Source organism: Beta vulgaris, chromosome 4 (genome assembly GCF_026745355.1).
Source record: "Beta vulgaris subsp. vulgaris cultivar EL10 chromosome 4, EL10.2, whole genome shotgun sequence".
Classification (NCBI taxonomy): domain Eukaryota; kingdom Viridiplantae; phylum Streptophyta; class Magnoliopsida; order Caryophyllales; family Amaranthaceae; genus Beta; species Beta vulgaris.
In genome coordinates, this window is record NC_079205.1 from 2,202,475 (window position 1) to 2,224,766 (window position 22,292).

Consider the following 22,292-nt stretch of genomic DNA (forward strand, 5'->3'; position numbering starts at 1 on the left):
AAAACAAAAAAAAAATTCTCATAAACTGTCTTACATAAACGATACCAATGAAATTAATTTAAACTTTTGACGCATGTGAAGAATTAATACCTAACATTCCACTCTCCTTCTCACCCTGAGTCACTCATGAATCATCATTCATAACATAGGCAAAATAATACTTCCATTTTAACATTCTTTCATAACACAATTGAAAGTTGTTCCATACAAAAATCCAAAAACACCCCCACCTCCCAATAATTTTTCTAAAAAAATCCAAGAAAAAATAGTCCAAAAAAAAACCACCCAAAAAAAGAAAAGCTCCTGTGTTGAAAGCAGCGCAGTGGCTCCTCAGTAAAAAAAGCCAGTAAAACAACTCTTTCTCTCTCCTCAAATCTTCTTCTTCTCTTCTCTTCTGGGTATTTCACCATCTTCAATCAATCTAACACAGAAGAGAGAGAAAGAGGAGAGAGAAGATAGTGCAATATTTACAGTGAGGTGGGTGTGTTAGGGTAGATTTATGGGAAGATGTCGGATTTAGATAGGCAAATAGAGCAACTTAAAAGGTGCGAACCCTTGAAAGAATCTGAAGTGAAAGCACTTTGTCTCAAAGCTATTGAAATTTTAGTCGAAGAGAGTAATGTTCAAAGAGTTGATGCTCCTGTTACTGTAAGTTTTGCTTTTTTTTTTTCCCTTAATTTTTACTTATATTTGCTTGTTATGGTGTGTAGATTTATGGGTTTTTTTTTGTTTTCTTTTTTGGTGGGTAATTGAAGTTGTGGTTGTAATTTCTGTTGTTGGGTTACTATTGGTTTTGAGGAAACATTAATGGAAGAAATCTGTGAAACATTAATATGTTAAGTTACTGTAAATTTTTTTTTTTGAGGTTTGATTTTTGCTTATATTTGCTTGTTTTTGTGCTGGTTATGGTGTGTAGATTTATGGGTTGTTTTTTTATTTGTTTTTTTTGGTGGGTAATTGAAATTGTGGTTGTAATTTAGTATGGTTGTAATTTCTGTTGTTGGGTTACTATTGGTTTGAGGAAATATTAATGGAAGTAATCTATGAAACATTAATGTGTGAAGTTACCCTATTTTAGTAGTGTGGAATAGAGAAAAATGAAGTGATTTTGCAAGCTATGGAGGTTTAATTTGGTGGAAAATGAGGTCAATTAAGTTGCCCATATTGTGTTTTATCGGGGCGGGGGGTGGGGGAGAGGGAGGAATGAGGGGAAGTGTTAAGTTTATCTTCAATGGAGTTTGCTCAAGCTGTGTTTTATTAATGAAGTTTTTGGTGTTTAGGGATTTTGGACTGTTGATGTTCCTACATGTATCTTTTAGGATTCTTAAGAGGATGGATCTCGGTTAGATTGACGCCAGATCTTTGTGGATGAACTAAGTATAAAGTTATGAGCGTGGTGTTTGGATTGAGGTTTGAGTGAATTAGGCCTCTCTGCACCCAATGACACAGTTAATGAACACAATGATCACAATTCAGATGTTGTATACAGGCTCTAAGTCCGAGAAATATGTGTCATAGATGTCATCTCAGAAGACTCACAACCCGTGTTCATTTTATGGTTCCTTTTAGCCAAAAGCCGCAAAATGTGGTTTCTAGTAATAAACACTTGTAGGTAGTCCATGTTGGTTGAAACAAGTTTAATGTTTAGGACTTGTAGCTTGAGAACTTTGGAGTAACCCAAATAAAGTTAGCTTCTAGTGGATGTTGCTTGCATGTGCTGAGTAACACGTGGCCATCATTGAGATTAACGCAGTCTAGCTTGCTTAGGTACCAGCCTTGAATGGCCGAACGTCCTCACTATAGTAGTTTGTGGCTAGCGTCAAGATGAGCTAAGGCGAGTAGGCATAGCAATAGTTTCATGTCATGACTCTTGGTGAGGCTAGTAAGTGCCGTCACCAGTAAGGCCTGCCCTTAGCAACTAGCACGCCTAATGCAAATGCTAGCAGAACTTTGTGACAGGAAGATTTAAAGTCTGTCATCTATGCTTTGTCACTTTCAATATTGTAAGCCAAGCCCATGTTTCTGCTAATGAAGCATGCCCAGCTCTCATGTTCGACGTTCAAGGCCTGGATGCTCAGCAATATTGCCCTTCTACCACGAGCCAATCGCATGTGAACAACTGCCAAGTCAACTGGACCGGTGCTAGACGCTTGATGTCTAGGCTTTAGCTACCCAGTCTCTCTGAAGGCAGCACCCATGAAGGTTGATGCTGATATCTTCAGTGCTTTGTCATGCAAAGAAGAGGAAACCTAATGCCTAATGCTATGGTGCACTCTGTGAGGTTATATGACTTCTCATTAGATGATAACCGATCCTCATCAATGGCAGTCTTTCTTGCAATCTCCAAGCTCATTAATGATTAAACTAAACCTTATATACCCAGACATTAAACTTATACTATATAAGACCCTTAAATGTATGAAGTCAACCCCCTCATTTGTTCTTGCAGATGTCTTTAGAACTCTGCCTAAAAAGCTATAATACCATCATACAAGGCAGTATAGTTTACAAAGAATTCTCTGTCATTTTTTATTTTGCAAAGAATTAAGAATTTGATCTCGTGACGTGTTGTCAGCAGTCTCCAAATGATGGAGGTAAATTTACGAGTTTGGTGCACTATGTCATCTTGTACCTTCGCTTTAGAATCCACCTTTAGTTTGAGATTAGTAGAGAGTACTTTTGCAAATTGGTTCAATCCCTATGTTCGATTGTCTGGTCAGTATCTCAAATCCTATCATGATGCAAATTAGGGTTCTGGGTTCTTTACTAAATATGCATTGGTGGCTAATTCATCTTTTTGATAAATATATGTCTTACTCTATGACTTTGAGGAAACAAGAGAACAATAGCTTGACAATTTGTTCTACTATTTAAGTGTCCATTTAGTGTCCAAGTAGAACCCATTATTGATTTGAGATATTGATAAGGTGAATACCCATTTTCATGTCCTTTTATTGTCTCTTCATGGATCTGTCAGACTTCTAATGGACCCCCATAGTCTACAAAAAGAATTTCAAGCATTAGGTTATAGTATGGTATTGTTGTCTAGTTAACAACATAATTTTTTCCGTAGCTCACACTTTGCAATTTTATTATGTTTTATGATAGTAGGCCGCAATTATCTTGATGTATGATGACAGTCCAAATAAGTTTATCGAGGGTAATGAGGTTTCCTGTGGGCTGCAGCAAGGCAATTATGCTGCTGCTTTATTCTATGATTTTGTAGGGGCGTGAAATCTGGAAAATATTGAATTGTAATGTCTTTGCTTACTTGTCAGTGTCTTCCTGTTTTTAGTACTCCAGTTTTGTATGACTTGTGAGTAATTTAGTATGAGTAGTACATGAAAAAATTGCTGATATCTCCCTTAATCTTTTCACAGATATGTGGTGACATTCACGGGCAGTTTTATGATATGAAAGAGCTCTTTAAAGTGGGTGGTGATTGTCCAAAGACAAACTACCTATTTCTTGGAGATTTTGTGGACAGAGGATTTTACTCTGTTGAGACTTTTCTACTTCTTCTTGCACTTAAGGTATTTTTCTAGTTTACTTCCTCTTGGCTCAAGCTGTTTGCAAGCTGAGTAGTCAATGCATATTATTGCTCTTAGCAAATTTCAGTGAGATGTTAGATCTTTATGTGAATGTACATCATGATGTTTCCAGTTGATTATTTGATTTTCATAGTAAATGTAAATCAACATTCCAAATAGTCCAGTTTTGCGTGGGGAAATACTTAAGTTGCTTCTTCTTACTGCTGGAAGTACGTTTAGCTTCTTGCTCTTGGTGAGACAATTCAGGATGGTCGATTGCTCGTGTCTGTAATGTTTTGGAAGACTGATTGCTTCTCCTCAATTCTCTTCGAGAGCAATGATTATATATATGAGGCTGCAGGAACAATTGAAAACGAATGGCTAGTGCATCATGTTTCATCTGAAACTTGACATGGTTTTATAGGCACGTTCTTTCTTGGGTTCCCTTCTAAGTAGCCAGCAACATTTTTATTGGATCCTTTAGCTTCAGAAAACATCCTCATTACAAAATGGAGTACATGTTCAAAACGAGTGAGGCTTTCTTAATGGGTCAAGTCCTGAAAAAAATTGCATATCAGGATTCAGGAAGCAGCCTAGAAGAATCTGCTTTCCACGCATGTTCGTTGGAAGAGCAAGAAACTAACAGGGTCTTGAGACTCAAGTCAGACTGTAACCTTCTTTTTAGATTTGGAATTATATATTTTGGCTTGGATTGGAGAATTTATGGAGGAAACGCTGACTCCAGAAGAACTGCAAGATGTTGGTTGAACAGATTACAACCAAACATGCACTAACCTTTTACGGAAGAGCATTTTGCATGTTGTCTTATCAGCAGTAACCTGTAGTTCTAATTGAAAGGGAGCGTTTTGTATGGCGTAATAGTTGAAAAACCTCTGATGTATTTCATTTGGGATTATGTGATGAAGCCGGCTGTTAAAGAAATTGTTTAATGGCCAATGATCTCCAGGGCCTCATGTTTTATTGTTGTTGTCTGATTGACTCAGACTTCAGGATCCTATAATATCATATTTCTAAAACCGTAAACATGTCCTAGAATCCGAAGCTACTTTTGCCTAGACCTGCAAGCTGAGTTTAAGCTGGCAAAGGTGTTTGTCATGTGGTTGTAAAATCAACTACCCAAAGGATTTCTCTGCAACTCCAGGACTCCTGAAAGATTACTGGTTAAAATCCTGTTTATATCTATGATTTTTTTTCCTTTCTCTGAATTTCGAGATAGGTCAATGATTTGGCCCCCTTGTAGAAAGGACTTCGAAAGGAAAGTTAAATTGCTAATTTGGAATGGCACATTAGATTGCTTAGGCCTCTTCTTGTGAGATCGCAAGATGTTTTTTAAAGTATCGTGTAAGGCCGTAAGGGACCTTCCCCTATCTCTAGAGGCTTTAGAGTGATGTTGATGTTAAATTGATGATAGGTCAATATGGTGATGGCCAGTTCTTTGTTCATTTGATATTGCTAGGAGCAGGACTTTCTGACTAATACAGAATTGTTGTCTAATGAAGAAGGAATTTTGAATATGAATGTGGGAAGAAACACTGAAGGATTCTCAATCGATATGACGTACTTTTGAGGGAGAAGTAAGGCTTCTCCGCTAACGGATATTGGATACTCTAATCTCTGGATGCTTCAATTGCTCATTTGCGCTAAACTTGGTTGTTTCAATGAAGTCTTTTGGGCATACTTATCTAGTCGAAGCAAGGGAAAATAGGAATGATCATGGGTCGTCTGAATTGTTCCTTCATATGTTGTCTTAAAGTTCTAATTGTTAACGAAGCACCGCATCTCCTCCCATATGTTTAATGATTTAGTTCCGAAAGACCGAAATTAATCATGTGTGCAATTGTAGGTGAGATATCCAGATCGGATAACACTTATTAGAGGGAACCATGAAAGTCGTCAAATTACTCAGGTTATCCTTGTGCATATCTTATTTCAGGTTGACTTCAGAAACCTCTGTGTCAGGTACTGATTTTACTCTGCCTTCCAGGTTTATGGCTTCTATGATGAGTGCCTCCGCAAATATGGCTCTGTGAATGTTTGGAGATATTGCACTGATATATTTGATTACTTGAGGTTTGCATATCTTTCTTGATAATTCTTAAGTTCTGGCTGACACAGCTGGGTTAGATTAATTTTTTTGTTAATAAGAATGCAAAATTGAAAATGCAAAATGATGTTAGGGTCAGATTGCTGATGCTATTTATTGCTAATAAGAATGCAAAATATGTTAATGTATCAAACTAAGAGTTTTGTGGTAGACTCAGTAGTCCGTAGACCACTTCTTCTGTTATCTGCAAAGCTATTCTTTTAAGCATTTTAATATTTTTCTGAGTAATGCTAGTCTGTATTGCAGTCTATCAGCTCTCATTGAGAATAAGATCTTCAGTGTTCATGGTGGTCTTTCTCCATCCATAACAACATTGGACCAGGTTCGATAGACATATCCATTTTTCTTTTCATATTCTGTCTCTTATTTGGATCTTGACATTAATGCTGCCTATGTGCCAGATACGAACAATAGACAGAAAGCAAGAAGTACCACATGATGGTGCCATGTGCGACCTCCTATGGTCGGACCCTGAAGATGCGGTTGATGGTTGGGGAATGAGTCCTCGTGGTGCTGGCTATCTTTTTGGTGGCACCGTAGTTACCACATTCAACCACACAAATAGCATTGATTATATTTGTCGTGCACACCAATTGGTAATGGAAGGTTACAAATGGATGTTCAATCATCAGATCGTCACAGTATGGTCAGCTCCAAATTACTGTTATAGGTAATTTTGGTAATTATCATCAAATTTACATTGATCAATGAACCATTCAGGCCATGATATAAGAACTGACAGTTTGTTCAATTTTTGGGGACATTCTAGATGTGGTAATGTTGCTGCAATACTTGAGCTTGATGAGAATCTTAACAAAGAGTTCCGTGTTTTTCAAGCTGCTCCACAGGTTTGTATACCTGACCAGCTTATGTATTTTGGGAAATGGTACTTGCCACTGTTTATTTCTGTCAGTGAACCAGGGACTCTAGTTGGACATTGAGGCTGTGTTTGGCTTCAGCATGAAAGAGCTATAGTTTCTGGTTCTCATGAGGAAGAGCACTTATGGAAACCAATTATGAGAAGTTATCTTGTGGAACTCTTAAAGTCACTTCTCATGTTTCATTTCTATTAATGCCCTTTCTGGAAAGCTACTTAAGGTAGCTACTTAAGTTATTGGTGGCAGGTAATGCCCTGTTAAATGGTAATTAGTGAATGGTAGAGCTGTACTGATAAATTCGACAAACCCCTTGATGATAATGTTATAGCTATAAGAATTATAATCTACCATTCTTTTGGCTTTGTTCTTTAGTTAGTCGAATTTGTTCCTTGTCAAAGTAGAATTTGTATTTGAACTCTTCGAAGTTTACTAAAATGAGACTAAGATCCCTGAAACTATATGGGTTTGGGATGCTTTACGGGCATGCTGGGCACATTATAAGACACTGTATGTCTTTAGGGTGGCTGGATTGCTAGAAGCCTAGAACTTAACAAGAATTGGCCAAGTGAAGATATTGGGTTTAAACTTTAAAGAGCACAACTGTAAGGGCTTTTGTTATACAAAAATCATTAGCAATCTCACCTGAATTTACCCGTTACCAAGACAGACTTGATAGAGAAAATGAGGTGCAAGTCACTAAGATATAAGCGGGTGCAAATCATCAAGATATATAGATTTTTATTAACCTCACTAGTAGATTACATTGCTGAAAATCATTCTACCTCTACAAGGCCACTAGTCAATATCTTAGGAAGGGTAAAAAAAGGGGAATTAGGATTAATTTCTGTTATTCCTGGCATTATGTCAGCTGGAATTGGAAAAATCTGTTAGAAGGAATATGTCTGTTATGTTGCTTGTGAAGGAAGTTGTAATAGCCTATAGATAATCAGCCAAGAGAAGAGGGGCAGGAAATATTTTGATAGTAATCTTAGCTCTTGGGTAAGGATTGTAACTGCTAGCTTTATCCGAGTTTTCAATACAATATCTCTCCCCTTTGTTCTGTTCTTTACTTTCTGCCTTAGCTAGCTATAATTACTGGGTCTCCAGCATACATGAAGTCTTCTCTCTATTAGAGTTAAAAGTCATAATGGAAAAAGGAACTAAAACTACCTTCTCTAATAATTTGAACTTTAGATCTTTTTATAGTTGCTTGTGAAGGAACTTTAGTTCTCTATTAGAGTTGATGACCTGTGACATCCATCAGGAGTAGTTGATGTAAAATTGAGTCCTAACATAGAATATAAAATGCGTAGACTGTGCCTTTTGTTCAGCTTCCTTATTTGTCTGACTAAGTAGATCCATAACAGTGCACAACCCTTCATTTTAGATCTGATTAAAACAGCTTTGAACTCTTTATCAAAACAAAGTGTATAAACTGCTTATTTTTGCTATTTCTTGTTGAAAGAATGGATATCTCACTGTTATGCTTTCATCAATTTTCCACAATACAGGAAGCAAGAGGAACTCCTGCTAAAAAGCCAGCACCGGATTACTTTCTCTGAAAATTTTACAGGGTCATGGTATACTCTGGTCAATCAGCGATTGTTATGTTGTGATTGGGTGGTGAAGTTGGTACATATGATAGAGAATCAAACAATGCTTTGAAGGAGTTGAGCTCTCAACCTGTGTCACTTGTGAATTTTTAGGCAATACTCGGAGCCTCTTCTGCAAAATTACTGTCCGTCCTGTCAGTTATTGCTTGTACTTGTAGTTGTGTACTGTGAAATTTCCTACGATGGCGGAATTAAATATGGAGCTGCCCAATTTATGGCAATCCACAACTGGGAAAGGAGGAAGGGTGGTTATGGTGTGTGAATGGTTTATAGTTTGATTTGGGCTTCATTGAGACACTAGGTGGTTCAGTTTTGATCTTGTTGGGGTATTTTATTTGAGGCAATTGGGTGTACAACGAAATGCATTGTTTATTACCATTTTACTTGTCTTCAACCAGTTATCTATCTTTTTGATTGATTCATTAACCTTTGGGTTGGTAACTATCATACTGTATCATTGAGATTTTCACCATCTGGATTGTCAAATGACGTCCTGTTTTTACTTATTAACGCCTTGTATACATACTTGTCCCAACCCCTATGTATTTACTCTCGCACGCATTCCCTCACTCTCTCCCACTCTCATACCTCCTCATTTTCTTTTATTCTCCCACTCTCATACTTCCTCAAACACTCTCACTCTCTCTCATCATCCAAGGACCACTTCTCTGGTCAGTGATCCGGCCACTCTCTCTCATCATACGTTAAAGGAGGTTGAACGACATCATCACACTGCCATTCCTTTGGCAACCTTTCCGGTCACATTTTGTGCAACTTTTTCGACCTCATTGTTGCAGTATTAATATTAATAAATTTTATATTCATTTAAATAATAAAATGGACTAAAATGACTTGAAACTGTCGAAAAAACGCTATGCATCTAAAGTAGGTGCCCGACCACAAGTACAAATACTTCTACAATATAATACGATTCACATACCATCGTTACAATTATAATTTAGCTTGCGCTCGAGATAATAGTGTTTAATACTAATAGTGGAAAAAAAAATTGACCACCCCTCACAAAATGAGGGTTAAAAAAGTTTATATATTATTCCTAATATAAGAAAAGAACTAGTGAGTGTCTCGGGCAATGGTCCGAGTTGTTTCTTTTCGTAAATTTTTGTCTTGTGAGGAGAAAATGACGTCATAATTTGAAGAATACAAAAATTGGAGTAAGAGTTTATGTCTACAATAGTCTATTATTATTACCATTAATGTGTTATATATCTAATTACTTGGGTAGTCTTTTCATGATATATAACTACAAGACCTTATTATATTATATTTTGAAATACTAAACAATGATGTTATGTTGGATCAATGGTTATTTTCTCACTTTTTCATTTCAAAGGTTACGTGTTCAATGCCTTGTAACAAGATCAGTCGATTCTTGGTGCAAATCGTGGCCGTCAATAAATATTTCTTCTACTCATTTTTCCTCTCTCTCACACCCATTGATTTCCCTCAAAAAATAAGAGCCTTCGATATCTTTAATGAGTTTTGTAGCACGTTTTCATAAAGCGCGAACCGTCTTATATTTTAGGAAAAGGAGGGAATAGTTAGCAAATTAGAAAGTAGGAAAAAGAAGAGAAGTTGCAGCACTTAAAATAAAAGGAAATGCACGTGAAAGCTGTTCTGGCCACGATTATTAGAAGCTTCACGAGAAGCCGGAGATCTGGAAATTTGAGTCGAATATTTTCCCAGTAGAATGTTTGTACTTTATAGCTCCTCTTTACTCCACTTCATTTTCAAGGTTAACACTTCATTAATCTCCTCCTTTTATTTTGATTAATTAGTTTGATCTGGGTTTTTACTATTGATGATTTCTTGCACAAATTGAAGTGAATTTGGTTAATTTTTAGCATTGTTGTTGATAAAATCTTGTGGGTTTTAGCGGTATTGTTGAAGAAATCCCAATATTTGCATTGTTGTTGATAAAATCTTGTAGGTTTTAGCGGTATTGTTGAAGAAATCCCAACATTGTTTTGTTTGAGTATTTGTATTGAATTTGAGTGTGAAAGTTTGGAATTCCCATGAGTTTTTGGAGTTTTAAGGTTTGGAAATTATTGCATTTCCCTTTAAATTCGTTGGGTTGTAAGTGTGTTGCAGTAGTTTTTGTTGTTGCTTTGGTGGTGTTGAGGGGTATACTGTTGCAAGATGGTTTATCCAGGGTTGATGTGAATGGTGGGATGTATTCGGATTATGGAATTCGTGGAGATAGGTTTCTGGAGGTGCCTCAGATTGTTTGGGGGTTAAACAATCAGAAGATAGCATTTGCTCGGGCGTGCCTCACTGCTCGAATGCTGAACCGGACCCTTCTGATGCCCCGGTTGAGTGCTTCGTTGTTTTATAAGGAATTAGATCAATTGCAGAGCATTGGATTTGATAAGGTGTTCCAGTTTAGGAAGTTTAATTCACTTTGCAGTGGGTTTGTTCGATTGGGACGATACTCACAAGTCTTGAATCAGACTAATGTTCTGGAGCTGCAAAAAGGGAGTGGACGAAAGTGGACATCTGTGAGAGACTTTGATCAATTGAAGGAATTTAGTGGAGACTCTAGTGATCGCTATCAAGTTATACGCGTTATAGGGAAGAACCCTTTTCTCTGGCATGATCATTGGCCTGTCAAGGACTATGCTAGGGTATTTGAGTGCTTAGTTTTAGTGGATCAGTTTGCTAAAGAAGCAGATAGGGTTATTTCTAAAATCAGAGCTATAGGGAGAGAAGCAATGTCGGTTGAGCAGGGTGAGGGTCGTAATGGGGGTCGTAATGGGGACAGTGCCAAGTTGGATTATGTGCCATATATGGCTGTACATATGAGGATAGAGAAAGATTGGATGATTCATTGCAAGAAGCTAGAGCAAAGATCTAATATAAGTGAAATTTGTAGCAGCAAGGAAGAAATTACCCAACGAGTAGGGAACATTAAGGAGGTGAACAAGCCAACAGTTTTATACCTAGCTGTTGCAGATAATCTGTTGGAAGATAAGACAATATTGAGTGGTTGGCAACAAGGGTTACTTCCTTTCGAGAAAAAGAAACTAGGCGTTGCTCATATATATGACAAATACCCGTATCTTATCAAGTCAGCAATTGACTATGAAGTATGCTTAAGAGCAGATGTTTTTGTTGGGAACAGCTTTTCTACATTCTCTAGTCTCATAGTACTTGAGAGGACACAAAAGATGAATCGGATGGGCGTTTCAAGTTCTTGTAACAACAGCATGAGGTGGCCTTCATATGCCTACAATATAATGGGGGATTTTGGTGGTCCAAGAAAGTGGCTGACAAATATGTCAGACACAAGCCTTCAAGCTATTAGCTATGGCTCCAACCATGTTACATGTTGAATGTCTTACCACACTGTTCATAAGCAGACTTTCCATGTTTTTTTGCATAAAAGTTTTGGTACAGTGGCGGCTGATATGATTGGAATCACGATTTGATTGTTATGGGAAGTATGAGATAATCTGAGAGTATAAATTAATGCTATCTTGTATCTGAGCTCAGCAAAGGAACCCTTGTCCTGGCTTCAGGGAATTTACAGGTCTATCTTTGAGATTAGATGCCTTATTTTGTTGCTTTTCCATTTTTTGATGCTGTTTTTTTATTATATAATTTTTTATATCACAAGATGTAACTAGAAATTGAAATATTTTCCTCTGTATATCCTGTATACTTTACTTATACTGGCATTCTGTTATGAGATTATAAGAGAAATCGTTGCTAATCTGCATTTAAGCATTGATGCTTGTTTATTTATTAAGGGCTCGATCTTCAATGTTCCTCCCGTCAAAAACTGTTCAGTATTATAGTTTTCAGGTTGTTGCATATTGAATATTATTTCTTTGTTTTATTGATTCATTGTCATTATTTTTTTTGGTTTCACCCCCCTCTTGGTACACTTGCTATGGTGGCCTAGAATGAATCCTTTCTGGAATAGAGAGTTTTACTGAAGTCTCTATATAGTTTTGCTATTGTATTGAATTTAGAGTAGGTTGGTCAATCTCAGTAATATTTTAATATTAGGCATGTCATCCATTGGTTTGAGACTTCATCTTTTTAGCAAGGGTATTTGGATATGGTTCGGAGGTAAATTTCATGGCCCCTTTCTAACTAACATTGTCAATTTTTCATTTTGTTTTTAACTTTTAGATTTTACAAAGGTAGAGAGGCCCTTTAGAGTTTAGACTCTAATTAATCTTAAAGTAGGTCCTCTACTAGAGGTTGCTAAGCCAAGAGGTTGGTGAAGCAAGGGCTCATAGAATTACGTAATAAGTAGGTACGAAATTTTAAGATTAATTACATGGGGCTTGAACCTCAAACTTCATGGCTTTAGGTGTGTATCCCATCTCTTGAAAACACATTACTTGTTGTATGGTGAAAAAATCTCGGTGATAATGTTATGCCGTGACATATTAAACGTCATGTCCAAAGCAACGATTTTTCTCCTTGTATGGTATGAAAAGTTGTGGAAGTGGTCTCTGTTGTCTTAGAAGCTAGAACAATTCATTTGTCTAGAACATAGAGCTTCGTTGCCGTAGGGACGTTTGAATGAAATGCATTGGGAAGAACCATTGAAGATGAGAAGAAATGAATGGAATAACTATATTGAGATTTCTGCAGCTCTTTGGTGTGCTGACTTCGGAGTCTATCCGTTCTACTGTACTTTTTCAATCAGGTATATTATTATTAAACTGCAAATGATCATGCTAAAGAAGAAGTCTAGCGTCGTTTCTTATACATACTCGATACTCCTCACCCTCCCCCCTCCACCCCAAAGAAAAATAGTTTTTTTTTGGATTACATAGGAATTTGCAATCTCATCTTAATTTATTTGTGGCGGTCTAAAGAAAATCGTCAAGCTGGTTTTTTGTGGAGTTTTTGCTTTTTTCAATATGATCAACTCTGTACTAGATTGATTGGTTAAGGGTGGAGTCGGTGTACAGATGAACTCTCCCCCTGCTGGTGGCTGAGGCTGATCTAGGACTTCTAGATGGTGCTGCTGGTTTTTAAACTCTCACTGGCTTTTGGGTAGCCAAAAAGTTACGAATGGCTACCAGCTGATGTTACCTGACTTTTCTGTACTAGCTAAAACTACCAGCATACAACCAATGTATATAGCTATCACTATCAGATGGTCAAACAAGCCAACTGAACAAGCTCACAGATCGCTTAACAATGACTCTGATATCATTACATTTGTAATTGATCATCAGTAGCAGATGGTGTTGCTCATGCTATGAGCAAAGTTGTAATTCAGTATCACTGAGGTATCATATTTCTATTGCTTACGATTGAACTTTCATTACTGTATAACTGCATTCATTTGCTTTTGTTGTACTGGCTTCAAGAACATGATTTTCCTTGAGAGCCATCATTAGCTTATTTTGATTTTGTTGTCTACAGGCTTTCAGAATTGGGTTTTGTTTCCATCACTCGACTCCAACTGATTTTGTGTATACTCGATATTATTTCCCTGTTAATCCTGGAGAGCAGTCAGCTGGAATAGTATTTGCATGGTGGAGGAAAAGCCTTTGGTATGGTGACTTGGCTCTGCGGGAGTGTCCTGTATCCAGATAAGCTTTTACCTTACTGTTTTACATGCTTAGATTGAAAACACTGAGAATATTTTTACATACCATCTACATGAACTTACAGTGTAGCCCATCCATCTAAACCACTTCAATTTTAGGCTCTACTAGTTCTGTGCAATTTGGATGGTAATCTGACTTCTGCTGCTGCTATAGCAATTACTTTTGCTTGGAAGGAGGAAGCCTCCCTCAAGCTTAAAGAGCTTGCTTATGCCAAAATGACTCTAGAATGAAAAGCGTATTTTATGAGTTGACATGCATTTCATGCACTTGGAGGATTGATTCTGGATAGGAGAGCATCCTAATGTTTCTTTCTTATCATTCCCAAAGAACAAGAATTTTTTTTTTGAATGATATGGAAAGAAGACAAAAAGGTGGATTCTTTGATCTTTATTTGGTTTTAAAGTGTTTGGAATAAGTTTTCTATCTCTTTGCAAGAAAACTTAAAACGTGATATTCTTAGTAACAAAGATCTGAGAGTGAGGGCAGGTTTTTGGTGTGGAAATGCTAGCTGTCACTTTAGTATTTGAGTTACAATTGTATCTTTTCTTTTATTTGTTTATTTAGTACCATCCCTTCTCCCTTACTGTCACTGTTACATATGTTTATTTTATTAAGTGATTAATAGATTAGTGCAAATACACAAAGCAAGAAAGGGACATCTATTTTGATAAAGAAAAGCATATGACATATACGAATGTTCAGATCTGCGTTGTATGCAAGCTGCGAATATATTTAAATATACTTCCTCCGTTTTTTATTAGATGTTACACTTTTCAAATCACGGACTCCTAGGTAATTTTTGGAGAGGAGAGAGATAGAGAGAATGAAATACAAAAGGGTCCCATGTGAACATGTGATAGGAGAGAGATAGAGAGAATTTATTACTCAAAATAAAAGTGTAACATCTAATTTAAAACTTCCTAAAATAGAAAGTGTAACATCTAAAAAAAAACGGAGGAAGTATATCAAATATTTTGTACACATAGTTATCAAAACTGCGTGCATTAAATATAAAAATATTATTATGCTGGGATTTATGTCAAAATCACGTGTCGATCGGTATCAGTGTTTACATTTCTAGCTTCTTATACTTAACCCTTAAGGATACCATATAGGAGTATCATTTTTGTTTTTAATGATAATACACTTTATTTATCTTATCTAAGACTAATGCTATTTCATTTGATAAATAATCATCATTCTAGAAACAATAAGATTTGAAAATTATGTTCTTTCATGAAACTTTTAGGGTTGTTGATAAGTGTTTAACTAATTGTTTAAGGCATAAATGTAATAATTTATTCCCTTTTTCTACATTGTTTAAAACAGTTTGAAAATATTCAAGCTGTGACTTAGAATGTTGTAACTTATGAAGTCATATAATCCAGATCTTGTAGACAATGTGAGACCGAAGGGCTAATTTCCTTGTGAATTGATCATACTTGCTTATGATCCTTATACGTATAGAAGAAAGAAAAACCAACTGATATCTAAATCTTAGGTATTCAAATGTGAAATAGGATAGTGGGAATCCACGTAAAGTGAAGTTACATAATTACCCCTACAAACTCATGTTACTAACATTCAGGTATCTACTCTTTCTCTAAAAGAAGGGGGAGGTGGAGGGAATATTCATACTTTGGGATAGAATTCAAAGCTGGACTATATAAAGAGGGCAGGGGGTATTGCACACATGTGGCAAGTTTACCTGAGCCAGAGACTAGAGGAAAACCAACTTACTGGGCTTCGATTCTACTTAAGGTAAGTAATTTTTGTATGTTATGCATCTTCATTGTTGTGAAAATAAAATTTTAGGACGATGAGAATTTTAATTAGGCACTTGAATTACGAGTTGCCATCATCATATTTATAGGTAGTGCCGTAGTGGCTTTGGGAGATTGGCTGATCCAAAATTTGGTGACATTTATGTGTGTATGATTGTTGTGCAGCTTGTGCTCATTAATAAACACTGGCTTTTTGTTTGCTTTCTTCATTGTGTAATTGACTACTGGTAGAATTTTATTTGCTCTAGAATTATCTGGGTGTATATTGAATGGACTAGATTGGAATTGCCATCGTCCCGTCCAAGGTAATTTTATTTCGATATTTTGAGTCAAATATAGTCCAAAGTTTTTGCAAGTCCCTAATCAAACAAATGGTCTTGCGTCCCAATCCAATCTAGTTAACTCCAGTATTTGAAATTGGCATTTTGTTTTTGAAAATTTGTAGGTGGCCATACTCATGGGAAACCTAATGGTCCAAAAATGATTTTAAGATTACGATTGCGGGTCTCAAATCGTTTTGACCGCCAGAGTTTCAAAAGCGTAGTTAGTATGACCACTAATAAGAATCATCCCAATGAGGGATAGCCAAAAGGAGGTGTGAAAGTAGGGTGGTGCTGGTAGATGGTAAATTTCAGGGCTGATATATAGTAGTGAGCTTTTTTGTTTAGCTTTGAACAATGGCAGATCATGACTGGAAAACCAAAGCTTCTAAGTTCTAAGTCACCTTAGAACAGCTAAGAGAATTTTGTATGAAAAGATGAGGGGAAAACACAGGTGGGTTAACGCTCGTCTATTCAGTTCACTTTGTTGGCAATTTCAACACCCATTTGTGCTGTTAACCTGGTGAAACAGCTCATGCATGCTTGTGACATAACATGATTAACCTATCAAGTATCAAGTAACTAGATGACCTACTTAAACATAGGAGTATTCTTTTAATTTTTATGTATAGCTTGTTTGGTACGAGTTAATAAGAAAGCATATGCCAGAATATTCTGCAAACTTTGTAGCTTCAGGTTTCTCATTCTGTCTGGACACTACGAAGTTTGTGGCACTGTTAAATTTACTGATTATTGAAAAATGTGTTTTCCTCCATTCTCATCTTTACTTTCCACTTCCTAACATTTATCTGACACAAATATGGGATAAAAAACGACTGTTTTCCTTTCATTCTAAGTGATTTTGTTGAAGGCCCCTATTAGTATGTTTTATTAATGACAAAAAGCTTTCTGCTGTTGTTGAATCTCCATAAACTATCTGCTCACAGGGGTTTGCGTGTGTGACTAAGATGATCAGATTCAACATATCAACTGATAATTACATGGTATTTATCCAACAAGTCCGAGATTGGGCAAAGGATCCAAATAGGTTTTCCCATGGCCGCCCTGTCCTTCCGCATCCACCTCGGACTATTCAAGAAGCACAGTATATGGACATTGAGTTACGAGCAAAAGATGCGAAACAAATAGAACGAGTTTTGACTGTGAAATTAAGGCGGCATGACCTCTACGTTATTGGCTATCGGATGGATGGAGCCAACAACTGGCTTGAGTTTAAGTGGGATGATCCTAAGCTGAAGTTAATTCCCAAGTCTGATTCTCTTGGGTTTGGTGAGAACTATGATAACCTAGGTAAGCTAGAAAATCTTGAGAAGGTGGGCTACACGACACTCAAACAGACCATTGCTGACCTTGCTGTAACCACAGACAGCAACACCAGGAAGTCCTCGTTGCGTGCTTTAGCTGTTATGATATCAGAGACGGTTAGATTTCAGAAACTATCTGATACTTACGCCCCAGTGATGCAGGAGCTAAAAGATATCAAATTTGATGAGACTTGGATGGAACCTCTAATTAAGAATTGGGGTGGTCTTTCTGACATGTTACTACGTGAGGATCAATTTGCCATTTACTTCCGCCTACCTCGGGATAAAGAGCTGAATCTGCCCAACATCCTCACAAGGACAAAGGAGCTAGGAATAGTCACTTCAGCAGATGCAGCCAAGTGTATTGCAGTGTTAAAAGGAAACTATCCAACACCAAGATTGAAGGTCACTGGTCTTTCTGCCTCTGCTGATTCAGGTACCTCGATTCAAGGTAAAGGATTACCTCTCCTCCAGGTGTTTTCAGTTCGTATAAACAACACTGCTGGTCAAATTTACGGAAAGATTCAAGTCGATGATGGCTTGGGTACCTTCCATCTCTACAACCGACAGAGGACTTATTACGAATCCATTACCGAGACTCTGACCCTTACTGGGCCCTATCGTGGTACATCAGCAAGTCAATACTTTGAAGTGAGTCTCGATCTCAAAAAGCTGGGCAGTACCGCTTCTTCTGATGCTGAAATCAGCAGCGGGAGTTTCTCATGGGATCTTTGTCAACTCAGCAACAATGATTACTATGACAAGCGCCTAAGCTATGTTGTGAGTGGCAAAGGTGGGTCTGCAACAGTGTACTACACCCCGTTTCATGATGCAGTGCAGGCTAATGTGGAAGTTGTGCTCATCAACGGAGATGGTAAAGACCCCGCTGAAGTTTATGGAAGCCTGGTTGCTCGTTATAGCAACTACGATTATCCCACTGGCAGTGACAAAGCTAAATATTACCAAACTACACTTTTTAACAAGCCGAACAAAGAGATTGTGAAGGTAAAACCTGGGAGCCCCATACCATTGTCTAGATCTGTAATCGCTGTGCCTACTACGGGGTCCTTAATAACTGAAGCAAACCTTTCTGTTAGTTCTGGAAAAGAAATTGCGAAGGGGACAGCAGAGTTTCCTCCTCAGTTGGATGGCAAAACCGTGAAAGATATCAAGGGAAAGTACGGTCTTGTTCGAGTGACCGTAGCATGGAAAGGTCGGATCTCTGATGATTGATCGGAAAACATAGTTCCTATTCGCAGCCAACCACCACTTTTCTGGTAATCGAAATGTCTTCGTTTGGTTGCTTAATAATGTATCCATATGTGTGCGGTGTAATAATGCCTCCCACTTTAGGGAGGAATATCGTTTTTCTTTTTGCAATATGTTTTCTCTTTTCTCTCCTAGCACATGGGACTCTCTTTGTATCTTTCTGACTTTCTCCTCTCTTTGGCCAAGTAAAAATAACGGAGAAAGTATATTAAAGAAATATTGCTTTTCCCTTAAAAATAAAGGAATGTTGCTTTTAACTGGAGCTCTCTAAATCCTCAATCAAGGCCTCTCATGAAATTCCCGCCATACATGGTTCATGTGCATAGAACCATACCATATCTAATGTCTGCTTTGTGTTTTAATTTCCTTTAGGTTTTATAATACTCATGTTTCCATTTACTTGCTATATTTGTTTTTGCAAAAGAATTCTTTTTTGACCTCAAGGAAACCTACAAAATTCAAAAGAAAAAAAGTAATAGGTCATAGGGTTATTGTAGTACAAAATGGCACAAAAATTTAGAAAGGGAGGAAAAGTATGTTGGAAAAAAATGACAAATATTTGAGAATTAAAGGTAGTTGGAGGATGATAATAAAGGGGATTGATACTTTTGTTAGCCTTATGTGGGTTACATTTACCAAATAAGAAAACGTACCAAGTAAAAAGAAACATCAGCTTATGAAAGATTAGCTACCAAAAATATATAGAGGGAGCAATAAATACGTATCTTTGTATTGTAATAATGACCAGCACCTGTAATTTAGAAGAACATCACACCATGAATGACTGGCATAAACTGATTGACATAAACTTAGAAAAGGATAAATTTGAAATGCATCAAACCATACGAAAACCAGATCTTATGACTAAATCATTATTTGATATGAAAAACTAACCAAATCCAACATGAATGACTAATCATTATTATCAGCTAGTATTGCCGAACAGAGTCATTAATCTACACAATCCTAAAAAATGAGAAATTGACAAATACTCTGCAAATAAAATTTCCAAATTTCAGAAACAAAAATATTGTTTTAATTCATTAGAGGGTCAAGATTATGTTGACAAAATCCATGATCCAAAATCGATTGATATTGTATTTATTCTGCTTAATCACACTAATTCCCGTTGATTTGTTAATCCAATTGTAGAGCTGTAGTGAACAAATTGGAAGTTGTCAGATTATAATTTTTTATCTTCTCAAAAAAATTTGTCATGTATGTAATAAGACACGTAGAAGGAGAGATGATAGCTCAATGGAGTACCATCCCAAATTTCAGGATTACGCAAGGTTCGAATTCTCATTCCAATAATATGTTGGACATTTAATTTTGGACTCTTTAGCTTCTTATCGAGCTTCTAAACTGATATGTCTTGCAAGCTAGTAGTCTAGCATGAATTGATCTTCCAACCAATTACAAGACATGTAAGTATGTCATAACTATCTCTATCTTAAATTCCACAAGCATATTCTCAAGCGTTGACTATTTCTCCCATTCGATACAACTAATATAATGAAAAAGAAAGAATGAACAAAATACTTTACACAACATAATCTCAACATTAACACAAGATTAAACAAATATATGTCCAATCTTCAAGTTATACACTTATTCATAGAAAAAAAATACAAAATTCAAGTAAGAAAAATAAATCTAGAGGAGTAATTACAATCAGTTAAAAAAAAAAAATTTAACAAATCATATTTGATCTCCTCCAACAATAGACCAACCTTCATCATCATCATCCATAGCATCCACAACATAAGCAACATCATAATAACCCATATACCCATCATCACCATCATCAGTTACACCAACATGAACAATAATATCATCATCATTATCATCATCATCACTAGAAGTTTTCACTAAAGTCTCGCTCTTTTCTTGTTCAGCACATGACCCATGATGATCCTCCTCCTCATCATCATACTCATCATCATGATGATCATGTAGATGATGATGATGGATGTCTAATTCATCAAGAATACCAGAAGCAGAATACCCAGAATAGCGCAATTTATTGGGACCCACAACACGCCACGTAAGTTGCTGATAATTTAAAGCATCATTAGAAGATTTAAGTTTTTGTGTACCTTTAGATTTGTCTTTTGACTTACAAGAAGGATGAAGATGACAATCTAAACATTTGACTTTCTCACATTTACCGGTAAATTTAGAATGATTGGTTGGTTTTTTAGAAACTTTGATAAAAAGACCGGCAGTTGTAGGTGAATCAATCTTGTTGAGAATTCTAGATGTGGATATTGGGTTTAATGGTGATGGTAATACATGGTATGTTCTTACCATGCCATGTTGACGACCTTCTCTCCTCATTGTTTTTTTTGATGGGTTTTTCTTTTTTCTTTGGTTTTTGTTAAGAAGAGAGAAAAAAGAATTGATATGAAAAATAAAGATGTGATCTTTGAAGCTCAGTATTTTTGTAAGGGGTTGTTTGTTTGTTTTATATAATGGAGGGGAAATGATGTTGAGATTTGACTTTGATGAATTTTTTTTTACTTGGAGAGCAAGATTTCGTGGAGAGCAAGAAATATATTATTGGTTTTGTCTTTTTGGTTGGAGAAGAAGTGTGTGTAAGTTGACTTGGCTTTGAGGGTCTATTGTTGGAATTTTATTCATTTTTGTCAAAATAATTTCAAATTTTGGATTATTAAGAAATCATCTTGAATGTTGAGGGAATATAGTTGAAATAATTTAAGCTATTTTTTGTTTGTCTCGTATCCATTGATCTATTAGTTTGTAGGTCTAGATAATAACCCGAATTATTGTATGTGTCGATGTGATATGATATTAGATCACATGAAATATAAGTTTATTTTACATAGTTATTGTATATAGTTGTTTGTAATTTATGATTGCAATTTTACTTCAAGTATAATTAATAAACTTGATCTTTCTTTTTTGGAATAGAAGTACGATATGCTCTCATAAATCTAGAGATGTTTTCACGTGTATTTATGGGGGTTAGGCCGAGGTATATGATCGACTAAAAATGAGAGTTTGGTTTTTTTTATTCTTAGTTATCAGTTACCAACTTTTGGAAAAAGAAATAATTCTATTCTTTTTTAATTGTAACATTTTTCATTTGGAAAGTTCATATTAATTGAAATATTTCTTTATTTGGCAATAGCTTCTCTCCATCTCTCTCCTATTATCACAGGAGACCTACTTTTAATCAATCTCTATCTCTCTCCTTTTTATATGGTCACTTTCTTAAAAAATGTGTCAAGAGGTGATGTTACAATTTAAAAAGAATGGATGAAGTATGTTTTCTTAAAAATTTCATACATTTGAGTCGCAAAAAGCCGAAGTGCACAATAATGTAACAAATTCCTTCCTTATTTCCATTTAGAACTAGCTTTTAGGTCCGGACTATGCTAATTATAATTTTTATTTATAAATATCTTACTTTGAAATTATAACACTAAATAGTACTTGGTTTAGTGGATAAAACATTAACATACTAACTTGAAATCATTGGATGAAATCTTATAACATGCATTTTCTAATTTTTTTTAATATAAGTAGAATACATAACAAAATACTCTGGGAATAGCGCGACGTGACACAATTCCTTATTTAGAAACGTTTTTTTTAATATATATATTACTATAGATTCTATCCTAAGATTCGTTTCAAAAGGATCTGATTCTCTAGTACACTGTACACCTTTACCTATCGCGGTCACTAATATGCGTTTATTATGATGCTAAAGGAATCTTTGTGGAGGAAAAAAATTATGAAGCAGTAACATGAATGATGAATTTGATGGTAAATTATCTGATGGCTCAAGAGAGATTCCCAACGTGCAAATTTCCTGGATG

General features: G+C 36.1%; 4 protein-coding genes across 4 annotated transcripts; 3 read left to right on the forward strand and 1 right to left on the reverse strand.

The window, feature by feature from the left end:
* Positions 1 to 285: 285 nt before the first annotated feature.
* On the forward strand, positions 286 to 8,568 carry LOC104891764 (serine/threonine-protein phosphatase PP-X isozyme 2). The gene is made up of 8 exons (XM_010677518.4): positions 286 to 648; positions 3,381 to 3,533; positions 5,395 to 5,457; positions 5,536 to 5,621; positions 5,902 to 5,977; positions 6,057 to 6,325; positions 6,425 to 6,503; positions 8,045 to 8,568. Exons 1-8 carry the CDS (start codon positions 508 to 510, stop codon positions 8,093 to 8,095), a joined length of 918 nt encoding a protein of 305 aa, XP_010675820.1. The 5' UTR covers positions 286 to 507; the 3' UTR covers positions 8,096 to 8,568.
* Positions 8,569 to 9,720: 1,152 nt separating this feature from the next.
* LOC104891763 (hypothetical protein) lies at positions 9,721 to 11,885 on the forward strand. The gene is made up of 2 exons (XM_010677517.4): positions 9,721 to 9,902; positions 10,098 to 11,885. Exon 2 carries the CDS (start codon positions 10,183 to 10,185, stop codon positions 11,497 to 11,499), a length of 1,317 nt encoding a protein of 438 aa, XP_010675819.1. The 5' UTR covers positions 9,721 to 9,902; positions 10,098 to 10,182; the 3' UTR covers positions 11,500 to 11,885.
* A 2,738-nt stretch (positions 11,886 to 14,623) lies between these two features.
* On the forward strand, positions 14,624 to 18,701 carry LOC104891762 (60 kDa jasmonate-induced protein). Its single transcript, XM_010677516.4, has 2 exons — positions 14,624 to 15,507; positions 16,798 to 18,701. The coding sequence occupies exon 2, from the start codon at positions 16,819 to 16,821 to the stop codon at positions 18,406 to 18,408; it is 1,590 nt and encodes a 529-aa protein (XP_010675818.1). The 5' UTR covers positions 14,624 to 15,507; positions 16,798 to 16,818; the 3' UTR covers positions 18,409 to 18,701.
* A 1,285-nt stretch (positions 18,702 to 19,986) lies between these two features.
* On the reverse strand, positions 19,987 to 20,917 carry LOC104891761 (hypothetical protein). Its single transcript, XM_010677514.4, has one exon. The coding sequence runs from the start codon at positions 20,782 to 20,784 to the stop codon at positions 20,146 to 20,148; it is 639 nt and encodes a 212-aa protein (XP_010675816.1). The 5' UTR covers positions 20,785 to 20,917; the 3' UTR covers positions 19,987 to 20,145.
* Between the last annotated feature and the right edge of the window lie 1,375 nt (positions 20,918 to 22,292).